Source organism: Salmo salar, chromosome 15, assembly GCF_965601325.2.
Source record: "Salmo salar chromosome 15, fSalSal1, whole genome shotgun sequence".
NCBI classification, from domain to species: domain Eukaryota; kingdom Metazoa; phylum Chordata; class Actinopteri; order Salmoniformes; family Salmonidae; genus Salmo; species Salmo salar.
In genome coordinates, this window is record NC_138305.1 from 41686073 (window position 1) to 41714002 (window position 27930).

The window sequence follows — 27930 nt, forward strand, 5'->3', positions numbered from 1 at the left end:
TTGGCCACCTCCCTGACCAAGGCCCTTCTCCCCTAATTGCTCAGTTTGGCCGGGCAGCCAGCTATAGGAAAAGTCTTGGTGGTTCTAAACCTCTTCCATTTAAAAATGATGGAGGCCACTGTGTTCTTGGGGACCTTCAATTCTGCAGAAATGTTTTGGTACCCTTCCCCAGATCTGTGCCTCGACACGATCCTGTCTCTGAGCTTTACGGCTTTATTTATAATACATTTGCAAACATTTCTAAAAACCTGTTTTCGCTTTGTCATTATGGGTATTGTGTGTAGATTGTTGAAGGAAAAAAATGATTTAATCAATTTTAGAATAAGGCTGTAACGTAACAAAATGTGGAAAAGGTCAAGGGGTCTGAATACTTTCCGAATGCACTGTATGTTCCACCCCCCGACCATCCACTCAAGAAAAAAATCGTCCCGCGGTTTAATCTAGTTATTGATCCCTGAAATACAGCATAGGGAAGTGGGGTAAGTTGAGCCTAAGGGTTAGCTGAGCCACCCCCTTTCTAGGAAACCATACACAAAATGTATCATGTGACCTAATATTTAGGAAGAGGCCATCATTTAATGGAGTCTGTGAAGGAAAAAAACACGTAAAAAGTGGTAAGCAAATCAATTTATTGTGTTATAGGTTTCATGATGATTGTATCTAAACCAAAGTAGATTGTTTTGTACATCACTTGGGGTCTCTATAAGCTACAATATGAGATCATAAACCTAGAATGAAAGTGCATCCTTGTATCTGTGTTGGCTAATACAGTCAAAATGTTTGCCTTGGGGTAAGTTGAGCCAATGGCCATTGGGTAAATTGAGCTGGTGGCCACCACACCCACACAGATTATGATTACATTTAGTCAGTTTTATGCATACTATGCATAGTATTTTTGCATATGCATTTTTATTGTTACAGAGCAGACATCATCATGCCCCGTACATAGAAACAAGCAGGGGTCTAGCCCCCCTTGAGGTCCCTGAGAGAGCAGCCAAGGAAGTGAGAGAAGGGAAGAAGTCCATTTGAGCAGCAACAAGGGATGAAGAAATTGACTGACTGACACTGAAGAGGTACACTACCATTCAAAAGTTTGGGGTCACTTAGACATGTCCTTGTTTTTGTCCATTAAAATGACATCAAATTGATCAGAAATACAGTGTAGACATAGTTAATGTTGTAAATGACTATTGTAGCTGGAAACGGCTGATTTATTTTATAGAATATCTACATATGCTTACAGAGGCCCATTATATGCAACCATCCCTCCTGTGTTCCAATGGCACATTTTGTTAACTAATCCAAGTTTATCATTTTAAAAGGCTAATTGATCATTAGAAAACCCTTTTGCAATTATGTTAGCACAGCAGAAAACTGTTGTCCTGATTAAAGAAGCAATAAAACTAGCCTTCTTTAGACTAGTTGAGTATCTGGAGCATCAGCATTTGTGGGTTCGATTACAGGCTCAAAATGGCCAGAAACAAAGATTTTTCTTCTGAAACTCGTCAGTCTATTCTTGTTCTGAGAAATGAAGGCTATTCCATGAGATAAATTGCCAAGAAACTGAAGATCTCGTACAATGCGGTGTACTTCTCCCTTCACAGAACAGCGCAAACTGGCTCTAACCAGAATAGAAATAGGAGCGAGAAGTCCCGGTGCACAACTGAGCAAGAGGACAAGTACATTAGACTGTCTAGTTTGAGAAACAGACACCTCACAAGTCCTCAACTGGCAGCTTCATTAAATAGTACCCGCAAAACATCAGTCTCAACGTCAGTGAGACAGTGAACATCCCGTTTTTTGGGATGCTGGCCTTCTATGCATGTCACCCTCCCTAGGAGAGGGGGTGAACTTGATAATTTATTGTTAAAACGAGAGGCTGCCTGGATCTTTCATTTAAAGACCCTTGCACCCTTCGGTCTCAATATAGACTTTGATCTTAAGCCATTCTTGTGATTATTGTGACTTTGCCATTGTAATTGTTTGTAAGCTTGTATAGTCTAAAATGATCGTATGTTATCCATTTGTTTTTTTGTATGCTGTTCTTTGTATGCCATTTTTATATTTGAGAATTAACCAATGATATTAGGCCACATTTGGCCATGATTACAGACACCTGTGTGTCTTTTGACACTATATAAACGAGTCATCTCGCAGTGTTTGTGATCATACCCTGATGAAGACAGCTTGGCTGTCGAAACGTTGGATATTACATTTTTGCATCTGAGCTCCTAGAGTGTGCGGCTCTCCCTTATTTTCAGGCCTTCTATGCACACACGCATTAAACAGCCATGCTGTTTAATAGTAAAGGTGAGTGGTGTCGGCTAGCATTATTGTTCCCTGTGCTAGCTCCATGCTACTGTAGCTGCTGCCAGTCTACAGGAATAGAGGAAAAGCAATCTCAACATGCTAATAGCCTTAGTATTAACATTAATTATTAAACCCACCAAACATTTTTTTTACCCCTTTTTCTCCCCAATTTTGTGGTATCCAATTGATAGTTACAGTCTTGTCCCATCACTGCAACTCCCATCACTGCAACTCCATCACTGCAAAGGTTGAGAGCTGTGCACCCCCTGAAACACGACCCAGCCAAGCCGCACTGCTTCTTGACACAATGCCCGCTTAACCCGGAAGCCAGCCGCACCAATGTGTAGGAGGTAACACTGTATACCTGGTCGACTATATCAGCGTGCATGAGCCCAGCCTGCCACAGGAGTCGCTAGAGCGCGATGGGACAAGGACATCCCGGCCGGGCAAACCCTCCCCTAAACCGGACGAAGCTGGACCAATGGGTCTCCCGGTCGTGACCGGCTGTGACAAAGCCTGGACCCGAACCAGCCCACCGAACATTTCTCCCATACCTCACAGTCAGAGTCATAAAGGGCATTGTTACCCACTGAGAAGTCACAAGGAGTGGATCGATAAGCACAAAGTGCATCAGGTTTTTAAAGACTCTGTCTTACGAGGCACCCAGGATGGATGTGGATTTGGATGGAGTTAGATGGGGCAGGAGTTCCACATGAATGGGAAGGTGTAATGGGGCCAGCGCTCCATTCTTAAGCTTCATCCGTCCTGTGGGAGCTGAGGGAGGGAGATCAGAGCTGTGGTCAGGTCATGCTGCTGAAAGGCACAACTCCTCTCCTGTGCTCACAGGCTACTGTGGGATTGGAATCCCAGAGCAGGTAATAACTGGGCTTGGGATGAGCCCTGTAATAGCACTTTTTGTAATTGTTGTGTGTGAAGACCTTGACCCTGTATTCTCAGCTTTCTGAGTCTTTTTTCTCTCCAGTTATTTACTGGTGTCTCTCTCAGATGAGGATGGTTCAATTTCCTGCACAGTGGATGGATATATTTCAAAGATATATTTCTGAAAAACATCCATTAAAAAGTTAGTCTTTAACCTACTACATTTAGAAAAAAACAGCATAGGCACCCATTTTTTATGATCTGACAGAACCCCATCTTATTTACTGCCACCAAACACAAATGAGAGGTGAATGATATTTTATATGGTGTATGGTGGTTATGCAGGACTCATCACATCCTGCTGGAGGAGGATGTTGAAGATGTCATCTATTCTTCAAGGGGTAGCAATGTCTACTGTGACACCTATCCTAAGTGTAGGGGCTGTAACACCCCTCCACAATGCCACGCCATGTCTCCAACTCTCCATGCTTCAGACGTAGCAAGTGTAATTCATTTTGTCCCATGCCATCCTCCCACCCTGGTGCCCTTGTCTTCACTGAAGGACTTACACATCCATTCAACAGATATAGCTGTTGTACTCCAGGGCAATTATGGACATACAGCATGTTCTGCTGCGTCCCCACCAGATGCAGAAGGCCTTTGGGACCTGTCTTTGGGACCTGTTTTTGGGACATGTCTTTGGGACCTGCAATATACGTTTCCAGATTGTGACTATGAAAATGATCAATGCCACGTGAGGTCATTGATCTTATCTAGGTTTGTCTCTGATTACGGATCGTGTCACAGTAGTATGACATTATGTTGCTGAGACTTAACATAAAATCCCCCCTAGTTTCTTGGGTGTGCTTCATCATAAATATGCAGGTGAAGTGTGTTTTACACAGTGCCTTCAGAAAGTATTCACACCCCTTTACTTTTTCCACATTTTGTTGTGTAATAGCCTGAATTTAAAATATATTAAATTGAGATTTTGTGTCACTGATCTACACACAATACCCCATAATGTCAATGTGGAATTTAGTTTGTATAACATTTTTTTAATTAATAAAATATGTAAAGCTAAACTGTTTGAACAAGTATTCAACCCCTTTGTTATGGCGAGCCTAAATAAGTTCAGGAGTAAAAATGTGCTTGGAAAACCGCATAATATGTTGAATGGACCCATTCGGTGTTCAATAATAGTGGTTAATATGATTTTTGAATGACTACCCCATCTCTGTACCCCAGACATACAATTATCTGTAAAGTCCCTCAATCGAGTAGTGAGTTTCATGCACAAATTCAACGAAAAAGACCAGGGAGGTTTTTCAATGCTTCGCAAAGAACAATATCGATTTGTAGATGTTAAAAAATAAAATAAACAAATAAAAGCATGGTGAAGTTATTATCTACACTTTGGATGGTGTATCAATACACCCAGTCACTACAAAGATACAGGCATCCTTCCTAACTCAGTTGCCGGAGAGGAAGGAAACCACTCAGGGATTTCACCATGAGACCAATGGTGACTTTAAAGCAGTTAATGGCTGTGAAATGAGAAACTTAGGATGGATCAACAACATTAATACTAACCTAAATGACAGAGTGAAAAGAATGAAGCCTGTACAGAATAAAACTATTCCAAAACATGCATCCTATTTGTATCTAAGCACTTAAGTAATACTGTAAAAAATATGGCAAAGAAATTACCTTTTTGACTTGAATAAAAAGCATTATGTTTGGGGCAAATCCAACACAACACATCACTGAGTATCACTCTTCATATGTTCAAGCATGGTGGTAGTTGCATCATGTTATGGGTATGCTTGTCATCGTCAAGGACTAGATCATTTTGTTTGTGATAAAAGAAACAGAATAGAGCTATAAGCACAGGCAAAATCCTAGTGGGAAGCCTGGTCCAGTCAGCTTTCAAAAAGACACTAGGAGATTCATTCACCTTTCAGCAGGACAATAACCTAAAACACAAGGCCAAATCTGGAGTTGCTTACCAACTAGACCTGAGTGTTCTAGTTACAGTTTTGACTTAAATTGGCATGAAAATCTATGGCAAGACTTGAGCATGCCTGTCTGGCATTGATCAACAATTAGCATGACAGAGCTTGAAGAATTTAAAAAAGAATAATGGGCAAATATGTTTTACATTCAGCATCACTTCATTAAGTGAAATATAGTATTCAGAGACTTGTCCCGAAGCCACTCCTGCATTGTCTTGGCTGTGTGCTTAGGGTCGTTGTCCTGTTGGAAGGTGAATCTTCACCCAGTCTGAGGTCCTGAGGGCACTGGAGCAGGTTTTCATCTGTACTTTGCTCCGTTCATCTTTCCCTCGATCCTGACTAGTCTCACAGTCACTGACGCCAAAAAACATCCCCAAAGCATGATGCTGCCACCACCATGCTTCACCGTAGGGATGGTGCCAGGTTTGCTCCAGAAGTGACGCTTGGCATTCAGGCCAGAGAGTTCAATCTTGGTTTCATCAGATCAGAGAATCTTGTTTCTCATGGTCTGAGTCTTAAGGTGACTTTTGGCAAACTCCAAGTGGACTGTCATGTGCCTTTTACTGAGAAGTGGCGTCTGTCTGGCCACTCTACCATAAAGGCCTGATTGGTGGAGTGCTGCAGAGATGGTTGTCCTTCTGGAAGGTTCTCCCATCTCCACATAGGAACTCTAGATCTCTGTCAGTGACCATCGGGTTCTTGGTTACCTCCCTGACCAAGGTCCTTCTCCCTCGATTGCTGAATTTGGCCGGCCGGCCAGCTCTAGGAAGAGTCTTGGTGGTTCCAAACGTCTTCCTTTTAAGAATGATGGAGGCCACTGTGTTCTTGGGGAACTTCAATGCTGCAGACATTTTTTTGTATGCTTCCCCAGATCTATGCCTCGACACGATCCTGTCTCGGAGCTCCACGGACAATTCCTTCGACCTCATGGCTTGGTTTTTGCTCTGAAATGCACTGTCAATTGTGGGACCTTATATAGACAGGTATGTGCCTTTCCAAATCATGCGCGATCAATTAGATTTACCACAGGTGGACTCCAATCAAGTTGTAGAAACATCTCAGGGATGATCAATGGAAACAGGATGCACCTGAGCTCAATTTCGAGTCTCATAGCAAAGGGTCTGATTACTTACGTAAATAAGGTATTTCAGTTTTTTATAGTTAATACATTTGCAAAAATGTCTAAACACCTGATTTTGCTTAGTCATTATGGGGTATTGTGTGTAGATTGATAAGGATTATTTTTGTATTAAATCCATTTTAGAACAAGGCTGTAACGTAACAAAATGTGGAAAAAGTCAAGGAGTCTGAATACTTTCTGTAGGCACTGTATAGACACATCCTATGTGTTTTAATCAAATCAACTATATTCACTGAGCTTGTCTGATGCTTTAAGCACCCGGTTTGATTAAATAAGACACACAAATGACTAGAGGGAATCCGACCAGCAATTTATTTGATTGTGCCTTGCCGGGCTCAGACTTGCTGCGTTGTGTTAAAAAACATGACGGCGAGTGACTGTGATTAGCACCCATTGTCTCTCTTTCGTCCCTGCTGCAGCAACCAAAACATAACATCAAAGTGTTTATCGCGCTGTCCGTGTTGCTTAGGCTGCAACATAATTACAGCCATTTGAAAAGTTCTGTTACTGAAATCCCTCATTTGTTTAGGAAAAACATTCCCATTCCCTCAACCCTTGCTCTCTTTACGTGACACATGTAAGCATCGCATACACGTGACCTATAGGGCTTGACCTACAGTATAGCATATCATAATCACATCAGTAAATTGGTTATAACAATCTCTGAACATCATAACAGCAAAATGGATGCACAAGACGTGACAAATAAACTCAAAATGGGGGAATGTTTACTGGTTGCTCATGAGGTAAAGAGGAAGTCAGATGTGTGGAATAAATATGACTAGTTGTGGAAAATAATGGAGCTAAAGAATAAGAAGGTAAGGAGCAAATGCTTTGTGCATATTATGTATGCCAAACAGATGCTGTTTGGCATACATTTTTCGGACCGTTTGGAACAATGTAAACAACACTAAATAAATTACAAGTGTACCAGAGAGTCTGTTGTAATGTTTTTTTTGTTAAGCCTTTTTTACAGCAAAGACTAAAAACAGTCGCATTCATTTGTGAATGCAATTTCCGAAATGGAACTGTTTATTTATTGTTTAAGCTAATTAATCAAGGCTAGCTTTATTTTATTTTTAAACTAAAATGCTTGATTGCATTTCAAATCATGAATGACTCGAATGCTGTGTGATGACATGAACGAATTAATGATCGATTGATACAGTAGCCTATAAAAGTATTGAAATATAGGCCTCAGTAAGTGTAACGCCCTGGCCATAGAGAGGGGTTTTTTGTTCTTTATTTTGGTTAGGCCAGGGTGTTACATTGGGTGGGCGTTCTATGTTCCTTTTTCTATGTTTTTGTATTTCTTTGTTTTGGGCCGTGTGTGGCTCCCAATCAAGCACAGCTGAAGCTCGTTGTTGCTGATTGGGAGTCACACATAAGGAGCATGTTTTTCCTTTGGGTTTTGTGGGTAATTGTTTCTGTTAGTGTTTGCACCTGACAGGACTGTTGGCTGTCGGTTTTCTCTTTTCTTGTTTTTGTATAGTGTTCACGTTGTTCAATTAAATATTAAATGATGAACACTAACTCCGCTGCGTTTTGGTCCACTCTCTCTTCAGACAGCCCTTACAGTAAGTTATGCTATTGAGACTAAACAGGATGCCCTCTTAGGCCTACAGCTCAATGGTGGTTATACAATGCTACTATACTAAGCCTACTAATGATAATGACATTACTTATTATAATAATAATAATAATAATAGTAATAATAACAATAAGAAGGAGATCAAGAAAAAGGAGAATAATTATTATTATTTCTGACAATTTGAAAAGTGTAAACTACACAAAACTAATTATAAAGAATACCAGTGAGGCTGTTCAAATGGAAAAAAGTGTAAAGCCTTTATTACAGAAAAGCAAAGATTAAAAATGCAATTTGTGAAATTGTTTACCTGACAAGTCGTTGCGTGAGGCTTGGTGCTCACAGAATCAGTAGGCTATTAAACAAACATTCAAACAGGCAACAGAAGCAGGATCTGTCTTATTTTTGTAGATACACAGTATATGGATGATTTATAAAGCCAGGCACATTTAACAGTTAGGCTATTGATTATAGAACTAATTTAGTTGTGGTTTCCTCTCTCCTCATTTTTCTTAGACAATAAGTCAAGGGCTGTTTTCTCGTCTCCTCATTCTGCTGCTGCCTCCACCGCATTGTTTTCAACACCAATATGCTGGTTAACTTTGCTATTGTGTACATAGCAACATGGTCTAGGAAAAGGCGCCAATTAAACAGCGCACTAATGTGTTTCAGAACCACAGACAGCGACCACTACCCAACGCAGGAGAAAGCGCATTTGTTATATTATTTTTATTAGTGTTACACCATTGTTCTTATGTAACATAACCATATACAATTTCAGTAGCACATATCTTAGTCACATGTCAGATGTGATGGATTGTACCATCTCCACGGCCTCCACAATGGATCAGTCCACTCAAACAGGAGCCAATCACATCATGATATACAGTGCCTTCGGAAAGTATTTAGACCCCCTGACTTTTTCCACATTTTCTTATGTTATAGCCTTATTCTAAAGTGGATAAAAAAAATAATATTCAGCCATCTACACACAGTACCACATAATGACAAAGCTAAATTTGTATTAAATATAAAAAACTGAAATAGCTTATTTACATAAGTATTCAGACCCTTTGCTATGCGACTCGAAATTGAGCTCAGGTGCATCCTGTTTCCATTGATCATCCTTGAGATGTTTCTACACTTGATTGGAGTCCACCTGTGGTAAATTCAATTGATTTGACATTATTTGGAAAGGCACACCTGTCTATATAAGGTCCCAAAGTTGACAGAGCAAAAACAAGCCATGAGGTTGAAGGAATTGTCCGTAGAGCTCCGAGACAGGATTGTGTCGAGGCACAGATCTGGGGAAGGGTACCAAAACATTTCTGCAGCATTGAAGGTCCCCAAGAACACAGTGGCCTCCATCATTCTTAAATGGAAGAAGTTTAGAACCACCAAGACTCTCCCGGCTAAACTGAGCAATTGGTGGAGAAGGACCTGACAGGCCGCTTGGAGTTTGCCAAAAGCCACCCAAATACTCTCACACCATGCACGGCGGTGGCAGCATCATGCTGTGGGGATGTTTTTCAGTGGCAGAGACTGTGAGACTAGTCAGGATCGAGGGAAAGATAAACGGAGCAAAGTAAAGAGAGACCCTTGATGAAAACCTGCTCCAGAGCGCTCAGGACCTCAGACTGGGGTGAAGGTTCACCTTCCATCATGACAATGACCCTAAGAACACAGCAAAGACAACGCAGGAGTGGCTTCGGGACAAGTCTCTGAATGTCCTTGAGCGGCCCAGCTAGGGCCTGGACTTGAATCTGATCGAACATCTCTGGAGAGACCTGAAAATAGCTGTGCAGAAACGATCCCCATCCAACCTGACAGAGCTTGAGAGGATCTGTAGAGAAGAATGGGGGAAACTCCCCAAATATAAGTGTGCCAAGCTTGTAGTGTCATACCCAAGAAGACTCAATACAAAGTACTGAGTAAAGGGTCAGAATACTTATGTAAATGTATATTTCTGTTTTTTTTAAATAAATTAGCAAAACATTTTAAAACCTGTTTTTGCTTTGTCATTATGGATTATTGTGTGTAGATTGATGAGGGGAGAAAAACAATGTAATCTTTTTTAGAGTAAGGCTGTAACGTAACAAAATGTGGAAAAATTCAAACGGTCTGAATACTTTCCGAAAGGCACTGTATATACAGTATATATTTTTATGGCTGCTGCTCGACTTAAGAAATCTCGATCGACCAACAGCCTTTCAACCAAACAATTGACCAGTCGACTAAATGGGGTCAGCCCTAGTAGAATTGCAGGAAATTATCTTTAAAACAGCCAACAGGAGGGCCTCGAAAATGTTCGGTCGACGACCACACCATGGGACATGCCCATGGCCACTTTAAAGAATGCTTGATTCTCAATGTCCTGCTGTGGGTCTTTTCCTCTGGGGAGAAGGGGATAGAGAAAGAAAGAGATGGAGAGATAAATAGAAAGAGAGAGTGAGGGATAGAGAGAGAGAGTGTGTGTGTGTGTGTGTGTGTGTGTGTGTGTGTGTGTGTGTGTGTGTGTGTGTGTGTGTGTGTGTGTGTGTGTGTGTGTGTGTGTGTGATCAAGGCTATCCATAATTCCTGACCAGTTCCCCAGCCAGCTCCTATTCACCCAAGGTCACCACAGTGATCCAGACAGCCATGGAATGCGGGCGGCTGGAGAGCATCACTCACTTCTAATGCAATCAGAGCCACCAGCCCACCACAAATACAGTACCGTAATTTCCGGACTATTAAGCGCACCTGAATATAAGCCGTACCCACAGAATCTTTTTAATTTTTTTATTTTGAACATAAATAAGCCGCACATGTCTATAAGCCGCAGGTGCCTACCGGTACATTGAAACAAATGAACTTTACACAGGCTTTAACGAAACACGGCTTGTAACAAAAATAAATAGGCTTTAACGAAACACGGCTTGTAACAAAAATAAACAGGCTTTAACGAAACACGGCTTGTAACAAAAACAAAAAAAAATTGCAGTAAGCTTTAGTTGTCTTTTTGCACTGAGTCAATTCCTCACGCTGCTGTTTCCAACGTCTTATCATCGACTCATTAAGACCAAGCTCCCGTGCAGCAGCTCTATTTCCTTTTCCAACAGCCAGATCAATCGCCTTCAACTTGAAAGCTACATCATATGCATTTCTCCGTGTCTTTGCCATGATGAGGGTGACAAAATGACTACCGTAATCAGAATGATGGGAAGTTTGAGAGCACTCGATTTAATCTAAACAGTAAACAAAAAAGTTGTTTGACCTTAACCCGTTCGGCAATTTCATTGGTTTAATGAACGCTTCATGCTGCCAAAAAACTGAGCACGTCACAGAATGTGTTTTTTGGAGAAAAAAAAAATTTAAGCGGGAAAAATCCATATATTAGCCGCGTCATTGTTTAAGCCGCGGGGTTCAAAGCGTGGGAAAAAAGTTGCGGCTTATAGTCCGGAATTTACGGTACACCAAATAGTAGCCCAAAGGCATCCAGGAAATTATATTTATGAATCATCGACACCAATCACTTCACAAATGGGCTTGCCTTTCTGACAGCCACAAAACAATTGCCATCACAAAAGACTGCAGTCAATCTGGAAAACAGGGAACTGTTACTTTGTCAGGTGCATTTGTGTTGCTGATATACAGCCACAGTGAGGTGAGGCTCCCAGCCACACATGGTGGAAAAGCCCATAGGGGGCAACAGCAGGAGGGGGGTCTGAGTAAGAGCATGACAAGAACACTAAACACATTACCACTTTGCCCACAGGACATCGCACTAGCTGATGTGGCAGAAAACACAGCCTCTGGTCCAAGGGGCTGCATTGAGTTGGTGTGGAAAGTGTTATTTCTACTGGTTCAAATACATATAAGTCTGATGGGATTATAAAACAACAAAAAAGGAGGTTGGAACAAAAACAAAATACTGCCAATGATACAGTACAGTGTGTCTTTATACATCTGTTTTGTATTCAAAACTCTCTAGTAGTCTGCTATTAATTGTTTTGGCACTGTTCCTCGCATTTCTGCCCCTCTGAAACAATAACAATCAATTTGTAACTTTTACCTCTGTCGGAACCCAAAGACAGTTGCTCAGTTAAAATTCATTTAATTTGCTTGCAAAAAAGTCAATCTAATGCCACTAATATATTCAGAGGAACATTTCCTTCCTGTGCTCTAAAATATAATCACATTTTCTCCCTTGCGATAAGGAGGCCTCCTGGCAATGGCCCGAAGCGCATTTAGCATATGGATCGTTCCACCTCAAAAAGCAAAACAAATAGGATTTCGACACCCACCATCTCAGATTATTCTGAAATAGTTAAGATTAGCATTCCTGCAATATTATTTTCTTGAAAAATAATTTGATCTCTGAGAAATTAAGCTAATTGATTGCACCCAAATTGTTCATTTTAATTTATAGGATTCATATAATATTCGGCGCACAGAGATGGTCGCCTCGCTTCAAGTCCTTAGGAAACTATGCAGTAATTAGTTTTTTTATGTATTATTTCTTACATTGTTAGCCCAGAAAATCTTAAGTGTTATTACACACAGCCGGGAAGAACTGTTGGATATAAGAGCAACGTCAATTTACCAACATTACAACCAGGAATACGACTTTCCCGAAGCGGATCCTTTGTTCAGAACTCTACCCTGGACATTGGATCTAATCCCAGAGGCCGACCCAAAACAATGTTGTCGTCGCAGGAGATGCAGACGGAGCGGCCTCCTGGTCAGACTTAGAAGGCGAGCACACCATCCACCGCTTCCGAGCATATCACTCGCCAATGTCAAATCTTTAGACAACAAGGTGGACGAAATTAGCGCACGAGTTGCCTTCCAGAGAGACATCAGAGATCGTAACATTATCTGTTTCACGGAAACATGGCTCACTCAAGATATGTTGTCAGAGTCGGTACAGCCACCGGGTTTCTTCATGCATCGCGCTGACAGAAGCAAACATCTCTCTGGTAAGAAGAAGGGCGGGGGTGTATGCCTCATGACTAACGACTCATGGTGTAACATACAGGAACTCAAGTCCTTTTGTTCACCTGACCTAGAATTTCTTACAATTAAATGCCACCCGCATTATCTCCCAAGGGAATTCTCTTCGATTATAGTCACAGCCGTGTATATTTCCCCCCCCCCCCCCCAAGCAGATACCTCATCGGCCCTGAAAGAACTTCACTGGACTCTATGTAAACTGGAAACCATATATCCTGAGGCTGCTTTATTATAGCTGGGGATTTTAACAAAGCTAATTTGAGAACAAGGCTACCTAAATTCTACCAGCACAGTGATTGTAGTACCCACTCGAGCAAAACACTGGACCACTGCTACTCTAACTTCCGCGATGCATACAAGGCCCTCGCCCGCCCTTCCTTCGGCAAATCTGATCATGACTCCATCTTGTTGCTCCCCTCCTATAGGCAGAATCTAAAACAGGAAGCATCCGTGCTTAGGTCTACACAACACTGGTCTGACCAACCGTATTTCATGCTTAAAGATTGCTTCGATCACATGGACTGGGAAATGTTCCGGGTAGCCATCGAAGAATACGCTGACTCAGTGAGAGAGTTTATTAGGAAGTGCATTGGAGATGTTGTATCCACTGTGACTATTAAAACCTTCCCGAACCAGAACTCGTGGATTGATGGCAGCATTCGAGCAAAACTGAAAGCGTGAACCTCCGCATTTAAACATGGCAAGGCAACTGGAAACATGACTGAATGCAAACAGTGTAGTTATTGCCTCCGCAAGGCAATCAAACAAGCAAAGCATCAGTATAGAGACAAGTTAGAGTCGCAATTCAACGGCTCAAACCCGAGACGTGTGTGGCAGGGTCTACAGGCAATCACGGATTACAAAAAGAAAACCAGCCCCATCGCGGAAATCAACGTCTTGCTCCCAGAAAAATTAAACAACTTCTTTACGAGTTTTGAGGACAATACAGTGCCACCGACACGGCACAATACCAAAGACTGTGGGCTCTCCTTCTCCGTGGCCAACGTGAGTAAAACATTTAAACGTGTTAACCCTCGCAAGGTTGCCGGCCCAGACGGCATCCCTAGCCGCGTCCTCAGAGCATGCACAGACCAGCTGGCTGGTGTGTTTACGGATTCAATCTATCCCTATCCCAGTCTGCTGTCGCCACATGCTTCAAGATGGCCACCATTGTTCCTGTTCCCAAGAAAGCTAAGGTAACTGAGCTAAATGACTATCGCCCCGTTGCACTCACTTCCGTCATCATGAAGTGCTTTGAGAGATTAGTCAAGGATCATATAACCTCCACCATACCTGATACCCTAGACCAACTCAAATTTGCTTACCGCCCCAATAGGTCCACAGTGATGCAATCGCCATCACACTGCACACTGCCCTATTCCATCTGGACAAGAGAAATACCTATGTAAGAATGCTGTTCATTGACAACAGCTCAGCATTCAACACGATAGTACCCTCCAAACTCATCATTAAGCTTGAGACCCTGGATCTCGACCCCGCCCTGTGCAACTGGGTCCTGGAATTTCTGACGGGCTGCCCCCAGGTGGTGAAGGTAGGAATTAACATCTCCACCCCACTGATCCTCAACACTGAGGCCCCTCAGGGGTGCGTTCTCAACCCTCTCCTGTACTCCCTGTTCACCCATGACTGTGTGGCCATGCACGCCTCCAACTCAATCATCAAGTTTGCAGATGACACTACAGTGGTAGGCTTGATTACCACACTGACGAGACGGCCTACAGGGAGGAGGTGAGGGCCCTCGGAGTGTGGTGTCAGGAAAATAACCTCACACTCAACGTCAACAAAACAAAGAAGATGATCGTGGACTTCAGGAAATAGCAGAGGGAGCACCCCTCTATCCACATCGACAGGACAGTAGTGGAGAAGGTGTAAAGTTTTAAGTTCCTCAGCGTACACATCACGGACAAACTGAAATGGTCCACCCACACAGACAGCGTGGTGAAGAAGGGACAACAGCGCCTCTTCAACCTCAGGAGGCTGAAGAAATTTGGCTTGTCACCTAAAACCCTCACAAACTTTTACAGATGCACAATCCAGAGCATCCTGTCGAGCTGTATCACCGCCTGGTACGGCAACTGCACCGCCCTCAACCGCAAGGCCATCCAGAGGGTAGTGCGGCCTGCACAACACATCACCGGGGGCAAACTACCTGCCCTCCAGGACACCTACAGCACCCGATGTCACAGGAAGGCCAAAAAGATCATCAAGGACAACAACCACCCGAGCCACTGCCTGTTCACCCCGCTATCATCCAGAAGGCGAGGTCAGTACAGGTGCATAAAAGCTGGGGCCGAGAGACTGAAAAACAGCTTCTATCTCAAGACCATCAGACTGTTAAACAGCCATCACTAACATAGAGAGGCTGCTGCCAACATACAGACTCAAATCACTGGCCACTTTAATAAATGGATTTAATAAAGGTATCACTAGTCACTTTAAATAATGCCACTTTAATAATGTTTACATATCCTACATTACTCATGTCATATCTATTGTATCTTGCCTATGCCGCACGGCCATCGCACATCCATATATTTATATGTACATATTCTTATTCCATCCCCTTACATTTGTGTGAATAAGGTAGTCGTTGTGAATGTGTTAGATTACTTGTTAGATATCACTGCACTGTCAGAACTAGAAGCACAAGCATTTCGCTACACTCGCATTAACATCTGCTAACCATGTGTATGTGATCAATAAAATATGATTGGATTTGAAATATAGTACCTAAGATCCAAATTGGACCAACATTTTTTCTAACAATGATTTAGACATGAGGAATCCCCCAAAAATGGTCTAAAGCCACCCACGGATGCCCCACATCCCACGCCAATCCCACCCCAACAGTGAGTTTATAGTATCCGTTCTCTATGTCTGACAATAGAAAATTGTGTGATTGGTCTGTGTGAGGGGGAGAGGGGGGTGGAACAATGTAAGGAATGTCCCAATTTCCTGAAGATACCTGAAGAGACCCCAATGACGGTGAAGAATCTCTAGGTTAAAAACCACTGTACAAGATTGCTAAGAGTAGGCAATGCTGCGACTTTGAGTATTGTTTCTTCATCCTTCATCCTAATGTATTCCCAGTGAATGTGTTAATGTTTTTTTCCTCCTGTTCAGAGAAATTAGTCATTGAAGTTAGGTTTCTGTCCCATCCTACATCCTGATATTACCAGGTTCTGACCACTAGATATTAGGAACTATATTTATTTATTATTCTTTAAATCCTACTGTGTAAATGAAATGTCCAATTTGGGTGCAATCAATTAGCTTGATTTTTCAGAGATCAAAATATACACTGAGTGTACAAAACATTAGGAATACCTTCCTAAAATTGATTTGCACCCCCTTACTCCCTCAGAACAGCCTCAATTCGTCAGGGCATGGACTCTACAAGGTGTCGAAAGCATTCCACAGGGATGCTGGCCCATGTTGACTCCAATACTTCCCAGAGTTGTGTCAAGTTAGTTGGATGTCCTTTGGGTGGTGGACCATTCTTGATACACACAGGAAACTGTTGAGCATGAAAAATCCAGCAGCGTTGCAGTTCTTGACACACTCAAACCGGTGCCCCTGGCACCTACTACCATACCCCATTCAAAGGCACTTAAATATTTTGTCTTGCCCATTCACCCTCTGAATGGCACACACACACACACACACACACACAATTTTACATTTTTACATTTAAGTCAAGACCAATTGTCTCAAGGCTTAAAAATCCTTCTTTAACCTGTCTCCTCCCCTTTATCTACTCGGATTGAAGTGGATTTAACAAGTGACATCAATAAGGGATCATAGCTTTCACCTGGATTCACCTGGTCAGTCTGCTATGTCATGGAAAGGGCAGGTGTTCCTAATGTTTTGTACACTCAGTGTACTTCAACAAAATAATGTTGCAAGAATGCTAATCTTATCTGTTTCTAACTACAGAAACAATTTCAGAACAATGGTGGGTGTCATTGCTTGCTGAAATGATATGGAACGACCAATTCGATCAGAGTGAGTGAGCGCTGAGTAACCAGTCCTCCAATCCCATAACCCCTCCATAAAAATCACCTCATGACGATAGCTAGGCCTGGCTCTGCAGGGCTTTGGTGGGCTTCTAGGCAGAAATATAGCCAAATCCCTGGCACTGAAATCTGCTTTGATGGAACCCTGTTGATTCCTTTGAAAGACTCGGCAGAATCAAAGGATTTGGTCAGGATTCCAGGGCTTTATATAGGCCCTTACAGCAGCCCTGCACTGAAACCATATCATAATTCCTCCACATACTGTAACGCTGGGAGAAAGCACCTAATAGTATTTGCAATTGAAAGGGACACTTTGCAGGTAAGCTCATGATTTTATAAAAAAAAAACATCTGACCATCTAGTAATCTCAAAGCAGAGCGGCATTTACTAGGTTTTCATATCACAGCCTACAAATCAATATGGGAGACATTGGGTCCAGACCTGGCCAGCACTAGGACCTCTGGGCTACAGTGAAGCCATCTCAGGGTGTTACCCAGGTGACTGGCAGACAAGCTGGCTGACCTCCGCTGACCCTGACTAACTGGCCCCAACCCAGACCCTGGCCCTGCATCTGAGCCCCTGCTCATTGACAGATCACACGTTGGAATTGCTTTCACAGCTCTGGCAACCTGGAGCCATGCGCGTGGCATTATACCCTGATCTGTCCTTCAACCGCCACCATCAGCACAGCATTATGAGCAGCCATGATCGGGTTACCAGCGCCGCACAGACAATCAGCGTAAGTGCCTTGCAGAGGCGTGAGAGAGCCCAGTCGGCCCACTCATTACTGCCGCTTCCATCATTCATAAAAAATATTGTATGGGGATTGGACACCTGACATAACAGGCTTCACGAATATTGTCTCTCACCATTTCTATCAATCAAACTATAGTTTGCTACTGTCATTGTAGGTTTTTATGTGGGGCATTTCTGAGAGTGACGCGTCTGACTGTGTATGACTGTGTTTACTTGTTCACTCACGTTGTTAAAGTCTGGTATTCCAACCGATTAGGTTGAGTCAGATTCCAGATTCCATTACAGAGCATGAAGAGAGTACATCCAGATAGTTGCTGGCTGAAACAGTACACTCTGTGTGGTGTGTAGTTTATCCCCAGTGTTAAAGCAATACAACAGCAGGAAAAAGAATAGGATCGGGATTACAGAGGGACTAGGACCAGAGTAATGTAATATGGTTAAATCAATTCATACAGTATATAATCTGCTTGTTGCTCAGTAAAACACATCACAGCTAAAACTATGTAGAGGAAGGAAGCCTATGTGCTGGAACACACATAACTGGTAGACTTCAGTATAGTACAAACCTCTGGCTAATGATCAAGCAGTAGAATTATTATTTTTTTCTTCACATATCTATGTAATGTGTGTAGCCTAATGTTGTAATGTTTTTGCACCATGGAATTTATGGACCACAATGGAAATAAGTCTCTGCCTTTTTTGTGTTATCCCTGTCATGTTTTAAAAATATATGTACTGTGTGTATGTTTTTTTTACTGGCAAAACCAATCAATGAATCAACCAATCAGTCAACCAATCAATCAACCAATCTATCAATCAGTCAACCAGCCAATCAACCAATCAATCAAACTATCAATCAACCCAAACCCCCCACCTTGACAGAATGTCCAAATCAGACGTTATGAGGGCCACGTGACAAAAGAGGCCTCCTTATTTCCTGAGGCACAGTACAGACACAGAGGCAGTCTTGGGGCCTTTGGCTTCCTCCAGCAGGAGATTGGATGTCATACATCAGTCTTCAACAACCACAGAGCTACACAGAGCAAGACCAATCTAGCTTGGTACTGTCACAGACAGACAGGCATTATCTATAAGCTTAGTGAGAAGAGCAGGATAACAAGTCTACCTCCCCAGGCTGTCTGGGGCTGTTGTTTGTGAAGGTCATCACCCTGTCTCATTATAATATCTGGGTAGTAAGTGAAAACTCACACAAGCCAAGTTCGTGCATGCAACGCCTTGAGTTATCCTTGTGATTTCACTCCTACAAAGACCGCTGAGTAATATTCCCTCTCACACGCAGTCTTTTCATTCTAAGCTACACACACACGCAACACACACATGCATACACATACACACCACAGAAGTGGCTACAAGAACAGTTACATGGTTTGATTCTCCCTCATCTCCCCCGCCATGTCTTGTTTCATATAAGCATCTTTGTTTTGGTCTCAATGGGATTACATACTCAGTGTTTTACCGCTGCAGTCAGAGAGAACATCTCCAGGGATTTAACACAGCAGACAGGTTATGCAGAGGCACTATGGGTACCGGTATTCATATTTAATGGGGAACAGGCTGTTTATTATTAGATTGTAAAGTTTGGGAACACTGCTTTTAGGAGAAGATTCATAGGTAACAACTGGAGCTTGAAACAGTCAATTAAAATATTGATCTAACAACTATACATTTTTTTCCCAAAATAACAGCTTTCTGTCAGAATAAAAATGACTCACATCATAAAAGTATCATTTTAAACTGGGTGGTTCGAGCCCTGAACGCTGAATGGCTGACAGCCCTGGTATATCAGACCGTATACCACGGGTATGACAAAACATTGATTTTACTGCTCTAACTACGTTGATAACCAGTTTATAATGGCAATAAGGCACCTCGGGGGTTTGTGGTATATGGCCAATATACCACGGCCAAGGGCTGTAGCCAGACACTCCGATTAGCGGCGTGCATAAGAACAGCCCTTAGTCGTGGTATATTGGCCATATACCACACCCCCCGTGTCTTATTGCTTAAATATAACACATTCTTTGACATGTTATCATGGCACAGGCCCCTCATCTCTTGAACAGTCAGTTGTCATTGTTCCTAAGCATCCCTGAACCAATCACAGCTACACTGTTTACGTATCAATCCATCCCTCTAATAAACAGGTAGGCAGGTCCTCACAGAGACATGGCGTCTGCCCTACATCCCCGCACTCAAGGCTCATCGCTGAGGTCAAACCCCATGTAATGAGAGCTGTCCTCAGAGCCGTGGACGTGCCCATCTACAGCGCCATGTTTACTTATCTCTGGCCTTAATCAGTCATCCACTAGCTTAGTCATCCCATCCTCATCCAGCGGCTAGCTCTGTTTATCCCCCAAGGTCCTCCAAAATTACCCTGCAGAATGCCTCTGATGTGCCTTTAGACCTGTGGCCACTCAGGCCTGCCCTCGTCTCTCTACAACCGCCTCTCACATGCCTCGCTGCCTCATAGCCACTCTACCGAGCCACATGCTTTCATTGCATTTTCACAGCATTCTGACAACAGTCAAATGGCCGGAAAGAGATTGAGCAGGATAGAATAACAACTTTGGTTGGCAGACTGCATTTAGATATCAAAAGTTAACGCCTAACTCACAGTGCTGTTGTCAGACAAAGCTGGAATTTTTAGTAGCTTGTCCAGCTGTCAGAAGTTGGGAGTCCAATTTAAATACCTCTGCAGTTAGACACATTGTGCTGCCTGCATTTCTTGCCTGTTACTTGCTGTTGCTAAGATACACTGTCATTTTTTTAATACTTCAGCTCAATGGAGAATTACCCTAACAAACAGACAGCAGCACTGGGGTTCATCTCATTGTCCTTGTACTACTGTATGTGCTGAAGGCATCTCTCCTGTCAGCAAGATAGACAGGGATGAGAGGATAGGTTAAGGTAAAATTGGGGGTTAAAAGCAATGGGCATAAACTTTCTAGAGTGACGAGGTCCTCCCCACACACATATTCACAGCACTCATAGTTATGGGTCTTGCTAAGATTTGAGGGATTTATAACATTTTGAAGAGTCATTAAATCTTTCTGCCTTCTTAGATATCAATGGCAGTTCAGGAAGATGATTGAATTTGCTCTTCTCCACATCAAGGACTTTCTTTACATGACAGGTAGCTTTCTGTGACATTACCTTCATCTTTCTGACTGCATAGACCACCGACTGACAATGCCTCAGTCACTACAGAGGTTGGCAGACAATGCTGAGAAACAAGCCACCGCTCCTCTAACGTTATGTAATCTCTATAATTTGTGCAGAAGGGGTGGATGAGTCAATCAAATTAGAACAGGTAGCTGAGACCGTAGCATAGGGGTTTACAGTGTGTTAGTTCCATCAGCAAAACCAGTGTAAAGGCTGAAGGGATGTGTCTGGATCTGATAGGACTCCGTGGCGGAAAATAATGCATTCATTGTAATAACCCATGTTAGAATCTAATCAAGGGATGTTATTACATTATAATATGGTTAGTGGTGGTACTACAAATAGCCTCAGGATATAGTTCAGTAGACTCATAAGCCAATAAAACCTAATGAAACATGGCACCACTCTGCAGTTACTCCCATATATTTCTATATAAATAAATGATCCTTTGATCTGCTAACAAGCATACTGTACTGGTTCACTTGGAACAAGAGGCTTTTCACCTTAAGGGGTAAACAATAAAAAACAAACCAGGCAAAACCGAACTCTCCATTTGGATAAACGCAAGGGGTTTTGCAAGCCAGGCAGTAAATATTGAGAGAGAATTTACCCACCAACTTACTCCCCCATCTGTCAATGCTGAAAACCTAAAGTCATGTTCCGAGCCAGCTGATGGCAACTTTGTAGCTGTTGACAGATTTTTGATAGGCTAATGATGACGCACAACCTGCTTTTTTTCACTATCGGAATCAATAAAGTGTTGCTGTCAGGGCCTAATTTAAAGCCTTGTTGTGTTGGAAGCCAAATGCATAAATCCAGCTTAGTATGTTACAACTGGGAGAAAAACAGCCAGTAAAAAATGAAACCAACCGCCTACTATTTAGACAGATGCTATCCCTAAAGACATGAAATACATTAAACAGAATTGCAGAGAAGTAAACTTCCTAACACTGAAGCTTGCTAGGCTAAACTCCATGACAAGAATGAATGTATGAAATGGAATACAGGGGAAACATAGCGGAGACAAAATGCAATTATGCATTTGCAGCCAGTGCAGTGCTATATTCATTAATACCTATAATATCATATAAGTGTGCTGTTGGCAGGTTTGGGACTGCAGAGCAGAAGACAAATATGGGCCCTGAGGTGAGGAATTTGGACAATTTATGCCAGTCATTCTACAGACATGGCTTTGCCATCACGATCAGGGATGGATCCTTCATTTTCCCCATCTCTGGAGTGAATTCGCATTCTGATTCCTAAATTCAATTAAATTCTCCACCAAGACTGTTAGGGCCCAATTTGTAGATGCATCTCCTCTATGCTCTTTTATGATCCCTCCAGATGTTTTCTTTGGATCACGTTGTCAAGATGAACGTTTAACGGATATACCTGAAAGTAGGCATACCAATCCTAACAAAAATGTCAAATTGTGCATCGGCAGAAACTTCTTATGCTAAGTGGATACATTTATTCAGACTCGATTCCAGATTAATTATAAAGGCATGTCCATTTACTATTCGCCCGACCAATTAGTTTACAATATCAGTCTAAACACATATTCCCAATTGTTTACCTGCCCTGCTTCAATGATCTACAGCAAGTGGACCATAAATAACTAACTACAGCTCATTCAGGAATGCAATACCAACTTGGTCAATAACGCTGTAATTGCTGTGTACCTCGAGGCTTTTTGCTTGGACTTAATTAGTCTATTGGAGATTCTGCCCCTCCCATAATTTGACTTAGACTTGAGTGTCAGTTTGCTTGAACATAATACCTTAATGGAAATGCAGCAAATACCTAAATACTCTAGTAATGATGCACTGATACGGCATACAATAATACGTACAGTGAATGAATGTAATTGGAGGGCATGTAAATGAGCAGGCCTCCTGAGCACCATCCCCTCCTCAGAGAGCCACAGCTCCTTCAAGAGCAGAAGTTCAGACCTCCCACACCTAGCAACCACACGGAGACCAGCTGCCAGTAGCCAACATCAGTCAGGAAATTACATCTTCAAACATAGCCCAGCTTTCATGTCCCCTATTTCAGATGTAAGAATAGTACAGGGTAAGTGCTCTGGACAGTTAACAGCTTTCCTTAGGAATTTATTGACTGCTTTATAGGGTTTAATTCATGCCACACACACGGCCTACCCAGCTGTCTTTGTTTAGCCTGCAGGCATGTCTAGGGGTGACGCACACAGTTAACATTCCCTGATATAAAAAGCTGGAATCAAAGAACTTAGGGCCAATTATCTTTTAAAGGTCCAATGCTGCAACCATCTGGTCAACAGCTTCCTATCTACTGTTCCTCCCAGCAGCCACCTCACCCGGCTGCTGTTTCAACATCATACAACAATGAGACTATCCCATAACAACACAGGGGGATGAGTTGTAGTTTGTTGGTGGTCGTAACCAGCTGTAACAGAGGAACTTGACTTCCAATGGTTAATGCCTTTCCTTTCCAGCAGATGCTGATGAGCCATGGCAGTGTTTAACTTTCACTATCAGATAACAAAGATACAATAAGAGCTGGGGAACCGAGCTAATTTACACTACTGAGGAACCATATTCATATAGATATGCTATCCCTGCTTCCACATAAACACCAACAGGGGGTAGAAGGAGAAGCTAGCATATTTAACAGTTTAACATATATTTACTTGTATGAAAATGTAAATGTGTGAAGCTTTTTCAGTGGAACATACCAGCAATGTGACATTAACCGCGATAAATGTATGTAGTATGAAGCATACTTGATAGGTTAAGCTATCACAAAAATAGCCTAGAGATAGAGGAAATACACTGTAAACTATACAGCAATTCAACATGCACATGATGAGGTAATTAATGAAAACTGAATAATAACTGAGAGGTTCAAAAGCAGGATAAAAACAGGTCAATAAACCCTACATTGTGTAACATTTCATTTCATAATTGGTCATTTAATCAGATACACTTGAACAGCACAATCTCCTCTTAATCCTTGTTGAGTATTGTGTGAATTAGCCCCATATTAAGATCCATTCTGAAGCACGGATTGAAGCACAAACAAAAGGAAAAATGCAACTGTCGTTATTAAACCATTTCAAAAGCTTTTCCTCATGCTTATTTAGCATGGATCATATGGTTGGACAACAAATTGTCCCTTTGAAGTCGTTTTGAGAGCATTAGTTCTTGGTTGTTTAAGTGTTGTGTTTACAAATATACTGAGTGATAGGCGATGCTTGAAAGACCTAGCATGATAAATTGTTAAGTTCAAATGGTCTAATCAAGGCACATGCATATATTGCAATAATAATGAGCCTATTTTTTTGGTGCATAATTGCTATGCTATAATATGACTACACATCAAATGGTTTGGAAATAGTTTACAAGTTCTGACATCAGCCAAGGCCAAGCAGTCAGCTCGAGTTAAAGGGAAAAGCACAGATGATTAGATAAGCCTAACAGGGCTTTCCTACCTACTCGAGGAGTCTGTTACCAAAAATACAGCTGCTGCTTCAGAGCATTAACAAAACACTTACTGCTGCTGCTGCTGCTAAACGCGGCCTAGTGGAAAAGGATGCATTCCTACTGCAGCTTTGAGACACCACAGATGTGTTTGGAGCGAGCAACCCTGGCATGCAGTAGGTAGGCTACACAGGACCAGAGAAGTGTTTGGCTAAATGCAGCCTGTCAGGAGGATTGGGAAAGGTCATCTCCAGCTCTGTGTGCATGAGAGCTCATTGATCATAGGGATATCTGTGGGTGAGGCTGGCCAAGGTATCACTGCTTCAGAACAACTCCAGAGTGGGCTTTCAGACACAGCTGTCCTGTGATCTCTGCTGAAATCTCCCACATCAAACACCACTCACAGTACAGAACAGGTACACGGTGTCTGTGGAGCACCAACATTTTTCATCAGAACATACGAAAAAGTCTGAGTAAACTAACAGTAACACATACGGAGACATTTTCACTACAACCAAATATACTTGCAAATATTTCCTTTTCAAGTGCTAAGAGAGGACTAAAACCCTCTTAGAAAGGAGGTGGCTTATCATGTTCTGTAAATGTGTAGCAATCTGCTAACCATGTGAGGAGAGCAGACCCATAGCTAGGTCTCTAGCCAGGAGTACTGTGAGCTGTAATTAAAACTCCAGGGGGTGGCCTCGCCCACCATGACTAGGCTGAGTCTCTCTAACAGGGGCATGTTATAAGACATGTATAGCCATCTGCACATGCTTAAGCGGCAAGCTGAACAAAACTTGGACTGTCATGTGACCTATCACGCTAGGGTGATTTATCATAGATACCAGCTGGTGGATAGTGTTGAGATTGTCACCACCACCTATTATCAGTTAAGTGACAGTGAGTCACTGTAGGCTAAAGGTCACATTTTTTATGACAAAAGAGACATCCTCATGAGTGATGAAACAAGAGGCATGTACTAGGCTACTTGCCTCTCCAAAAGACCCGAACACCTGCAATAATAGTCCATCACCTCACCTGCCATCAGCCACTGAATGTGATAAATGTTACCCAGAATACACTATGTTGACTAGCATCACTTCCAGTACATTTGAGTCATTGATGATTGCATTATCAGTTGCAATCCATCTAATTCCACAATAATCCTACACGACTCTTAGTCAACTCCACGATGGGGTTGAGCCGCGACTAGTGTGGGCAGACTGGAGCTCCGACGTTTTTTTTTCAATAAAAAACGACTGATCTCAGCACCCAAAGAATAGCCCGCAATTACAAAGAACACTGTAGTTTGTAATTGCGGGCTATTATTTGGGTGCTGAAAACAGTAATTATTTTTTAACATAAACTACATTTTATGTGACGTCGGAGCTCACACCGCCCACACTAGTCGCTTGTGAACTAAATCGTGGAGTTAGGTTTATTTTGACATTTCTCACTATCCGACTGTATAGCGGAACCATTCACCAACACAACCCATCCCCGCCATATCACCATGCTTCCCTGGCATCTGTCCCAGGTGGTACAGCTGGTAAGAAGCCTCTCATGCGTGCAGTCAGTGAGCACCGGGAGGAGCAGATGCGTGAGAGCGCCCCTTTTGCTCCAAATGATCATATTCCCACGGGAATGATCCGCTCTCTGAATTGTGGATTCGGTCGTACTACTGGGCAAGGGTGTTACAGGCCATCTTAACCATACAGTTATTGATTTGGGGCGGAAGAGTTGACTTAGGAGTGCATGTCCGCAGTTGGCTGCTATACAGGGAAGTAGCTATATATCACCCTCATCGCATCTCCCCATAAGGAAAGCCATTACGCATGTAATAATTCATATCATAAACTCACCAATTGCATGCCACAGATAAAGGCCAGGGTGCATCGGCCACTGCAACAACCCATTGTGTACTGTCCACTTTGGATCTCCGCTCCACGTGGGTCGCTGTAACTCCCAAATCCCCGAATCTCTCCGTTGGTCGCCCGGGCAGTTACAATGACGCGACCACACTGTACAGCGGCGCGCGTTTCAGGCAAAAATAGATGAAGACAATTATGATTGGCAAAACAATTTGATAATATATATTATGTCTCAACAAATAGTGGAGAACTTTGAATTAGTCATACGGGTCCAGCTGTTCAAAATTCTGAAAGTCGGTCAGCTCTTAATTAGCATAATTAGGCCTACTATCTGGTTATTATACGTCTGAGCAGTCCAGGGATAAACTATAAACTAGAATTAAAGCCTCTGAAAATGTTCTACAAAAAAAATCCAATCAAACATGGTCCAGAATAAAGTGCCAGTGGGCACTAGGCAGAATAGTATCCTATCCTGAACACAGTGGCCACTTGAAGAAATGAACTGTGTCAGGCTATTTCTGAAAGGGTCCTTTGCTGAGAAACAAAGCACACCAGTGTTCTTTAAGCCGATGGGGTTCTTCTCATTGCTCCTCCCTCCACCGTCGGGTTGTTCAGGTCCCAGTCTGCAACTGAACTAAACAGCGCGCGCCCTTTACTTTTCACACAGAAAGGCTATGGACAATGTAGAATTCAAAGCAGTCCGCCGTTATTTTCCCTGCTTAAAGCTCTCTCATAGGAGGCATGATTCGAATATGAGAATTTCAGTTATGTCCAAAATCGGTGGTGCTGAACACAGTCCTAGTATCCTCCTCAGCAGCACTGTGCATCTTCAGTAGCCCGGATTTCATAACCGCTGATTGTCCCTTGTTGGACATGTAACATTGTTCACTTACACATAGAGAATCCCGGTCATATACTGTAGATATTGTCGGTAGGACAGACAGTGCAGTAAAAAGACGGACCATAGAGAAACGCGGTTCACCTTGCGCGGACGCCAGCCCCACCATCTGACGCTCCAGATTGAATGAACCACACGCAGTGTTATACACCGCAGGGAAGCGGCTACGTTCCTTTGAGCCGGAGATGAGATATAGAGTGCAGCTGAGGACCTGACCATCACTGAATACACTGGATTAGCCCTCCGTTCCGATTCGCACTGGGCGTCAGTGGCAGGGAGTTGATTTGATATCGAACTAATGATACTTTTGATTCATCACCTGTAAATCAGGATGACAGAGAGTCATCCAGAACAACACCTCAATTAAATGAAAGTAAAAAAAGGTTAGCCTATTGATGTAGCCAAATAATAATAGGGCAATACTAACAGGCCTTTAATTTAATTAATCTTAGCTGACAGTTTCATCCAAAGACATGCACATGCTGTTCCAAGTCCAACCATAGCCGCCGGAAGTAGGGGTGCTAAGGTTTTTGCAGCACCCCCTGATAAACTGAAATTTGTGAATTATGTCTTTATTACTCCATAATTGGCACATCATCGTCCGGGTTAGGGTTTGGCCAGGGTAGGCGGTCCTTGTAAATAAGAATTTGTTTTTAACTGACTTGCCTAGTTAAATAAAATAAAACATGTATTAGTGGAGAAAAACACTCCTCACCCCCCATCCAAATGTATAATAAACACCCCACCCCCCATCTTCCTGCGGCCATGAGTCCAAACATCATGTTCAACCCATGAGCCAAAC

General features: G+C 42.5%; 1 protein-coding gene across 1 annotated transcript in view; it reads right to left on the minus strand.

Moving 5' to 3' along the window:
* Positions 1-27338, minus strand: part of LOC106571368 (sodium/potassium-transporting ATPase subunit beta-1-interacting protein 2) — a 166189-nt gene extending 138851 nt beyond the window's left edge. The window contains exon 1 of the mRNA XM_014144382.3: positions 26222-27338. Coding sequence (XP_013999857.2) covers positions 26222-26275 — 54 coding nt within the window. The 5' untranslated portion in view covers positions 26276-27338. The remainder of the gene's footprint in view (positions 1-26221) is intronic.
* Between the last annotated feature and the right edge of the window lie 592 nt (positions 27339-27930).